This window comes from Brachyistius frenatus, unplaced genomic scaffold, assembly GCF_029030835.1.
Source record: "Brachyistius frenatus isolate BFR_SWC_R1_liver_20210118 unplaced genomic scaffold, ASM2903083v1 Contig_334, whole genome shotgun sequence".
Lineage (NCBI taxonomy): Eukaryota > Metazoa > Chordata > Actinopteri > Embiotocidae > Brachyistius > Brachyistius frenatus.
This window is the reverse complement of record NW_027210933.1, coordinates 18,473-27,500: the sequence shown is the minus strand read 5'-3', so window position 1 is coordinate 27,500 and position 9,028 is coordinate 18,473. Positions and strand designations below refer to the sequence as shown.

Sequence of the window (9,028 nt, the reverse complement as noted above, 5' to 3'; positions counted from 1 at the left end):
GCTTTTCTATCCTGTAACATGGTGATAAATAATAACTCGAAAATAAAAACAATGGTTTAGTGTGGTGAGGCGAAGGAAACAGGGATAGGGATACGATATTAGAGAAGCAGGGGGTACTTTCAAGATTATTTTTTTTTGCCTTGAGCCCTGGTACCCTTCAGTATGGAGAAGGTGGTCCTAATATTTTTACACTAATTATACACTCACAGCGTGGGGTGGTGGTGTGACTTTGTGCTATGAATTTTACCCTCCCTTCCTCTCTTTTGTTTTTGTATCTTATCTTTTCTATCCCCCTGCTGCTGCCTTGCTCTGAGTGTGACTTTAATTCAGGACCACAATTCACACTTCTGTCTTTACAAGTTGTCACTGTGATGTCTTTCTTCTTTGTTCTCTGAATACACCAATGACTGGCTGTCTGGTTTTAGATGTAAAACACTGACTCGAAGCGTCTGTGGGTTTAATGTGGATGTTTACATGCTTTAAAATTAAGAATACACACCTTCAAACATTCATCCCATTTGTTTTTCCTATCAAATCTGTGATTCCTCTCCTGGTTAGGCTCTGGAGAAAATCTGATATTTCTAATCCATTGATGAAAAAAAAAAAAAATCAAACAACTATTCTTTCTTTCATTTTATCCCCTCCATGGTTTGTCCTGCTCTGAATTGGCAAATATTTAAAGATGGCCTTAAGTGTATTTGAAGTTGGAGCGCAAATCTCACGTGTCAAGGACCAGCAGTTTGCTCTTTGTTCTTGCAAATCATGAAAAGTGTTTGATGTCAGACTGTAGACATTCAGACGAAAAGTGCACATGCGCATACAGTATAAACACACACACACACACACACACACACACACACACACACACACACACACACACACACACACACACACACACACACACACACACACACACACACACACACACACACACATACAAACCAGTGTTCTCCCTGCAGTGCAACCCTGACAGATATGTAAATCATTTCTCTAGTGAAATGGAGAAGCATTTCGAAGTAGTCTTGGTATTTCGGCAATACATTTTGGGATACAGTGGAAACAGTGTTTATTTGCATACAAATTCTACTTTTATTTGATTATTATTTAATGTATCTAAATATATTGAAGTGATCTTTTCAGCATTTATGCTATTACATGGTTATTTAAGAAATGTTAATGTTCAGATGTAAGAAAACTGTTAAGCTTTTGCAACTGACTCAAATGTAAAAAAATTCTATTTTGTGTGTGTGTGTGTGTGTGTGTGTGTGTGTGTGTGTGTGTGTGTGTGTGTGTGTGTGTGTGTGTGTGTGTGTGTGTGTGTGTGTGTGCGTACTGTGTGTGTACTGTGTGCGTCAACACACAAGCTTCCAAATTCACATGAAGATCTTATCACATAATTGATTTTTCAGAATACAATAAAAAAAACAAAAAACATTTGACCTTTGCCTGAGCACAATGTCGAGGTAATTCAGAATCGTCCCAATAGACAATTTCCATCTTATAAATCTGTCATCAGGTAAATCCTTAACCACCCGGTTCTGGCATAACCAGCAGGCATCTACATTATTGACAAACTGAAAAGCGCAGTTGGCACAAAGGGAACACTTTCAGAGTAATTACTGACTACCTGTCGTCCGTTTCAGATCCATGCAGTTACAGGCTGAAGGGATTTCACCGCAGCTTACCTAAAGATTAGCTGTGTATTTATTACATTTTAAAAATGGAACTGCTGTCTAATATGCTATAAGCCTGCAAGCGTTATATTGGTCTGAGAGCAAAGCTAAATATTTATATTTAAACTGATAGTAGGTTCCCTGCAAATTTATTATGGTCATCCATCAAGGTATAAAGCTGTTTATTGTAAAAAAGAGTCGCTTTACATCATGGTTTTCCATCTTTGCTGCTGGATTGGATCAGCTGGAGGAATGCATGCCCTGAACTTCACAGTGCTGTGGTTAGTTGTTTCCATGTCAGTCATGTGCTTCCTAACTTTAATCCTAACCCTCACCTTTACCGGCCTATAACATAACAACCGATCACAAGCAGATCATCCCTTCCGCTGATTCAATCTAGCACCAGCCTTTACAGATGCTCTCAGCTTTAATGATGCCACTTCCTGTCTCACCTCCTCCAGCAGAGACGCCAATGCCAGATGATTTTTTATGTGACCCACCGGTGGACTCCAAGCGCTACGCCGTTGATCCCAGCGACTCCGCCTTCAACGTCATGACATCACAGTACCAAACTAAGCACTCTTATGGTTACCGTGGCAGCAGCTGCTCTACTCCAATAGGCGTGTGCAGACAAGCGTCGAGCTTGGGAAGTTTCCAGGAAGGAAACAGAAATGGTGAGGCTGCGTATTTATTATTGTCAAGTGCACTTCCATGCAGCTTACACATATTATCACAGTAAATAAACACATTACATCTATTTTGTCTAACATTGCAATGTTGCCATATAATTTGCTGTTATTTAAATTTTTTAAAAGGTCAAACAGAAACTTCTCTCACTTTATACAGATAGTTTTTATTTTTATTTATTTTTTTATTTTATACACTTTATTAATCCCCGAGGGGAAATTTCATCACTACAGCAGGTAGTTTGAGATTGTTGACCCCACGTTATTCTCTTCGTAGCTCAACCATATCAAAACTCCCATTTCTAAGTAAAATAATTGAAAAAGCTGTTTTTCGACAGCTGAACAACTTCCTGGCTGTGAATAACTGTTTTGATGTCTTCTAGTCAGGTGTTTTCGACAGCACCACAGTACTGAAACTGTTCTTGTTAAGGTTTTCAATGACATCCACTTAAACACAGACAGTAGCAGAGTTTCAGTCTTAGTATTACTGGATCTCAGTGTTGCATTCGACACGGTCGACCATGACATACTGCTGGACAGACTAGAAAACTGGGTGGGACTTTCTGGCACAGCACTTAACTGGTTTAAATCCTACTTGAAGGACCGAGAATACTTTGTGTCTGCAGCTAATTACACATCAGAGCAGACTAAAATGACATGTGGTGTTCCACAAGGTTCAATTCTGGGGCCTCTTCTGTTCAACATCTACATGCTTCCACTGGCTCAGATTATGGAAAACAACAAAGTGTGTTATTACAATTATGCAAACAACTCACATTTACATAACTATATCGCCAGGGGACTGTAATTCCATACAAGTGCTGGGTAAATGCATTGAACAAATTAACAACTGGATGTGCCAGAATTTTCTTCAATTAAACGAGGATAAAACAGAAGTAATTGTTTTTGGTGCCGAGGAAGAATGATTGAAAGCCAGCCATGTTAAAACCCACAGAAATTGGATCACATCACTCCTCTTCTGAGGTCTTTACACTGGCTTCGTGTTGAACAAAGAATCAGTTTTAAAATCCTGCTGTTGGTCTATAAAGCACTGCATGGTTTAGGGCCAAAATGCATTTCTGATCTGCTGCTATCTTATGAACCATCCCGACCCCTCAGCTCATCTGGGACGGGTCTGCTTTCTGAGTCAAAACTAAACGTGGAGAGCAGCGTTCAGTTTTTATGCTCCACATATCTGGAACAAAGTCCCAGAAACCTGCAGGTCTGCTGCAACCCTCAGCTCCTTTAAATCAAGACTGAAGACTATTTTGTTTGCTGCTGCCTTTCACTGAACCAGATTTGAGAGTGTCTTAAACTGCACTGTAATTTTGTATCCTATTTTTTTTTAAGCTTGCTTAATGTTTTAATCACTGTTTTTAATGTTTTAATCACTTTTCTTAATTGTTTTTAAATGTCCCTTTCTTTTACCTGATGTTTTGATGCTTTTAATGGCTTTATTTGAAGCACTTTGAATTGCCTTGTTGTTGAAATGTGCTATACAAAGCTTGCCTTGCCTACAATTGAGTGTCCTAACAGATGTACATGGTATTGAGAAACAGTCACTATTTGTGGAACTAAGATCTTGTCAGCTAACATATGAAGTTAGTGTTTATTAGCATTTTGAGCATTAACTCTTCACTCTATCTGTCCTCCTGTGTCACCTAGCCTACAGCCCAATGCCAGACACTGGAGACTGCAAGCGTCGTGCTGGTAAGGACCCTTCCAGCTGGGGTGTTGAGGACGTAGTTTGGTTCATCAAAGAAGCTGACCCCCAAGCTCTGGCACCCCACGCTGATGCATTCAGGAAGCATGTGAGTTCAGACTGCCTAATACTGCGGCTCCTGCCATAGGCTGAGCTTCATGTCCCAGCATGCACTGGGGCGTTAGGCAGGGAACCTCTCGCAAAAGATAGGGTACGCTTTCACTCTTAAATTTGTTCTGTGGCAGCTGTAGCTGCATTTATACATCGCCCCACTGGTGCCCTCTGGTCCTGAATATAAATCCGCAAATATGGAAAGTAAATGAATATTATTACAGAAATTCTAAAGCATAGTGAGGTCAGCCCTGAAGCTACATTATACAAACCTTTTAACTCATCATAAGCCACTGTGCTACCTCCAATCCTCAGGCAGCACTGGAACTGAATATTTAAAGCAACCAGACTTCTCCCATCTCAGCCACAAGGCTCGAAACAACCTGATGAGGAGATGACATTAGCTTTATTTTATATCTTTAAAAAAATGGATATCTTAAAAAAATATTGCTTATAATTTCTTCATGTTATCGTTTCTATTAATTTTCTTTTACTGTTTTCAGGTTTTATAATGTATTTTTTGTTTCTAAAAACTGAAATGTATAATATTTTAATGTATTGTTGACAATATGAGACAGATTCTAAATCCATAGGACTATGGTAAAGATTCTCTTCATATACACACTCAGAGATAAAATATGTGTTGTGTTAGTCACGCAGCTCTGTTATATGTTCCAGGAAATAGACGGAGACGCCCTTCTCCTGCTGAAAAGTGAGATGATGATGAAGTATCTAGGACTGAAGCTAGGACCTGCTCTCAAACTCTGTTACCACATCGACAGGCTCAAACAGAATCGATCGTGATTTGCTGCAGTGGAGCAACGTCCCTGATCACCTCATCAACATTTAGTAAAACTGAACCTGTGCTGATCCCCTCAAGCAGTCTAAACCATCAGCAATACATCATGAACATCTTCTGATCCAGATTGCACACGTGGTGGCTTTAACTGGATCTACACCACATTTTGTTGACAAATTGGACATTTTGGGTGTACATATTGGGATTATTTACAGCTGAAGCAATTATTTTGTCTTTGTTTACTGGATACCTGAGTGGCTTTAGATTGTAAATAGTTTGGCTTTACACACATGGCAGCTACTGTATAGTTAAATATGACGTGTAACAACTGGATCTGACTGTCAGCAGCATTAATTTATGTAGATCATTATCACCTCTGAGGACCTGCATAGACAGGTATCTTTACAGACTTGTATGGTGCTTTACCTCAGAATCATAGTTAAACTAAAAAAGTCCTGCTGCTGCACTTTTAAGATAATCAGTTTTGTTCTAAGCTGATCATTTTTTTATCCAGTTTTCCCTCCTGACAAACAAACAGTTACAACAACAGTCTTCACTAAATTGATGTTGAAACCGTTTGCGCGATCAGCAGCCAGGATATTTTGATTTGTCAAATTTGTTTCACAATTTTCCCCCAAAATATAAACAAAACCGCACTATTATGTGCCATTTTAGAACTCAACTATCAAGTCTCTCTGATTCTAAAACATGCATACGTTTGCAAAGCAGAGGTTCTATGCTACAGAAAATTCAATCCTTTCTTGCAGCTCAAAAAGTATTAATGTTAAAAGCTCTTAATATTGAAACATATTGAGCAACAAGTGATATATCTCATATTCAAGGAAAACAAAAGAAAGTGATTTATTAACAAGAACATTTCATTTTTTACCACAAGTCACAGCACAGTACAATAGTGAAGTGATTAGAGCAACAAGCAGAGGTGCCTGCAATCACATGGTGCTTATAATAACAGGAAGGAAAGGAGACACTGATTACCACGGCACTTTGCAAAAGCGTTTACGTCACTTGAGGTTAAAAAAAAATGCTGTAAGAAAAAATAAACTATCAAACTCATGAAACTTGGTGCTCAGTGAAACCGCCACTGCAACCGCAACACTCTTCTCATACACTTCATCACAATCTCTGCGCAACTTCCGTTTACATCTTTGTCATGCAAAACCTCCAGTCGTATGAGTACAAATGTACTTGAGTCACGATGAAGCATTATTTCATCTCCACATTGGAAAAATTTTGAAACTATTGTGACTGAAATTTTGAGCATCAATAATAATAATTAAAAAAAATTAACATGGCATTGTCCCCTCTCAAAATCAGGGTTATGCAGCCGCCAAATACAGTTTTGTCATATAACTCTGTACAAACAACTTTCAAACATTAACTGGTCAATCACTTGCAGTATATATGTTAAACTTGTGCTTAAACACAAAGCTTTTAATTCATTTTGTTGTACTGTACTTGTTACTCACTTATATTGAGTTAAGTATACTTACTTAAATTTCTCTGTTTATACCACAAACTTAAATGTGAAATAGCCAAAAGCATGTATGTCTGTGTATAAATTCTTTCTGTATTTCAAGTGTCCTCAGCCTTACTTTCACATTTAATTTACCAATTCAACTTTTCCACTCTGATGACATAATTCTAAAGATGTGCAAAAATGAACACAAATTTGTTGCAAAGGAGCTGCTTTAACAAATTTCCAGATGATCTCCATTTTCCAACTGGTGACCTATATTAACTCATTCTGGATTCCCTGCTGATATTTCACCACTTTAATGCCTATTTCCCACGTAAAATAAAATTGCTGTTTTGTAATCAACTCCGACCACAATGAATGATCTGTCAACGTAAAGGGGAAATTCATTCATCCTTCGATGTTTTTTTTCAAACCTTTATTTTGAAGGCCGCGAGATGTGTTGTCCTAGTATCGCGTGATTTGAAAGGATCCACTTCCTGTACGAGCTTTCCAGTCGATTGTCGCGTGGTTTACACAAATGTGCGCGTCTGCGAGCCAGAGGTGAACATGGCAGAAGTCTCGGAGAGGACGCTGCAAGTCGCCGTCGTGGTTTCTTTCGCTGTGGGCTTCTTGTCGGGCTGGCAGGCGAACAGAATGAGGAGAAAGTTTCTGGACTGGAGGAAGAAGCGGCTGCAAGATAAACTGTCCGAGACGCAGAAAAAACTGGACTTGGCTTGAATGGTAACCTCAGATGTGATAAGATTGGAGGGTGGGGGGGGGGGGGGATGAGTGTAGTTTGGGGGGCCTGTGATGTTTTTGGGCACGCGTAAATCTTGCGTTCTGGTCCACAACTGGACACCTGTAAGGTTTATATTCTGGAACGGGTCTCTTCGGTGTTGGGACAGTTCGTCTTTCAATTCATTTGTTTTGATCATTTAATTCGCTCCTGTCTTCATTTGCACGTGTCTGATCATTGGTTCCTTCTATAGAGACCTACAGGTTTGGAGTGGTCCGCTGGATCCTGGATGTCCTACGTGTCTTGTCACCGTGGGGAAGAACGGATGTCCCACTTTGTGTGCGTCACGTACTGCCACACCTTGCATACCAAGACTGGAACTCCTTATTTTAATGAGCTCTGTAAAAAAAAACAAAAAAACTTGAGCAACACCAAATGAAGAGCAGCTTCTCTTCCACCTACAGAAACTAATATGGACGAATTTGGAGGATCACTCTTCTGTCTTCAGTGTGTGTCTCTGGTTAATAAATAAGTTCTTGGGTTTTTCCACGTTTCTTTTCTCAATACTGAGAAAACACCAATCTGCCCACCTCCCTCCCCAATACAGTCAAAAATATGTGTAAATATATTCTCCTTTTATGGACACCATCGAAAGTCTTGTCGTTAAATGCTGTTCATCTTTAATTTATTTGCCATTAAGTAAAACCTAATTGTGTGACTGCCCCCTCCAAGTTATACACTTGATTGTGCACATGCTCTGTCCTTAATTAGGTATCTAACACCCAGAGCCATAAAGACAGTAGTGGTTGTAGTGTGACATTTTGGACGACATACTGTACTATATATATATATCCTAAACTCCTGAATTTTCTTTGTAATATTGCAATACACGCCAGCTGTTACTTTTACACATTAAAGGACACTCGCATAATGATACTGCCACTGTTTAAAATGGGATCCTCAGAGTCAATGATTCACTAAAATAAAATATCTAATATTTTTGTTAAATTTGAGTGAGCTGGTGTGTGTTTATTTCAGTATTAGAAACTCAATTTAATTGCTCCAGACTTTTAATGTTTTGTTTTGAGTGATTCTGCCATCTGCTGGATGAAAAGGGGAATCACACCTCAAGACACCAGACGTGTATAGACTGCAGTTATTGCTGTTATGGGGAGTGCACTAACAGGATTAGTAGCCTATCGTGTTTTTGAATTTGTTTTAGTAAAATGAAAACCTGTCATATCTGTCAATGGAAGATTATTAAAGAGAGAACATTTTTAAGTAGGCATGTTTTGTGTTGTTTATTTGATATTTGGAAAAGAGGACATTTAATTACACGCAACAAAATTATCAAGGGCGATTATAAAAAGTAACATCATGGTCCTTTATGTAACAATAGCAAAGATGCAGGGGCCCATGTGATTTGGCAAGAGCATATTACTAACACCTTAATATAATAAATAGCCTACCTGAATCATCATCAATAAAAAACACCTGAAAGCACTTGTCCAAACATAAAAATACATATTATTTGGATGATGAGGTTTCCATAAATTTAATGGAAGGCATAATGTGATGTTTTTCTTTCATATCGTGAAGACTTACACACAAAGCATGTCTCATTCCAGTCATGGTAACACAAGCTCCAGTCTGGTGAACGTTAGTGCCCCCGGAAGTGCATCATCATCACAATAAAAGAAAATGTTATGCAGATTTAATGTTTTGTGTTGTTTTTGTTTACAGTTGTAAATGCACAGTAATACCACTGATGTTCAATCATGTTAACTTTTATTTGCCCTAAATGTGTTCCAGGCTTGTCTATAGGTGGTGCTGGTGCTCTTTAA

The 9,028-nt window shown here is 38.7% G+C and overlaps 2 protein-coding genes across 4 annotated transcripts in view; both read left to right on the top strand.

The window, feature by feature from the left end:
* LOC138635879 (sex comb on midleg-like protein 4) overlaps positions 1-6,809 on the top strand; it is an 18,404-nt gene extending 11,595 nt beyond the window's left edge. For 2 of the 3 annotated variants that reach the window (XM_069723575.1, XM_069723573.1), the window contains 3 exons: positions 2,135-2,347; positions 4,025-4,170; positions 4,851-6,809. In XM_069723575.1, coding sequence (XP_069579676.1) covers positions 2,135-2,347; positions 4,025-4,170; positions 4,851-4,976 — 485 coding nt within the window. In that variant the 3' untranslated portion in view covers positions 4,977-6,809. The remainder of the gene's footprint in view (positions 1-2,134; positions 2,348-4,024; positions 4,171-4,850) is intronic. The other variant, XM_069723574.1, reaches the window with a different exon arrangement.
* A 142-nt stretch (positions 6,810-6,951) lies between these two features.
* LOC138635875 (mitoregulin) lies at positions 6,952-8,192 on the top strand. The gene is made up of 2 exons (XM_069723565.1): positions 6,952-7,189; positions 7,438-8,192. Exon 1 carries the CDS (start codon positions 7,016-7,018, stop codon positions 7,184-7,186), a length of 171 nt encoding a protein of 56 aa, XP_069579666.1. The 5' UTR covers positions 6,952-7,015; the 3' UTR covers positions 7,187-7,189; positions 7,438-8,192.
* The last annotated feature ends 836 nt before the right edge of the window (positions 8,193-9,028 follow it).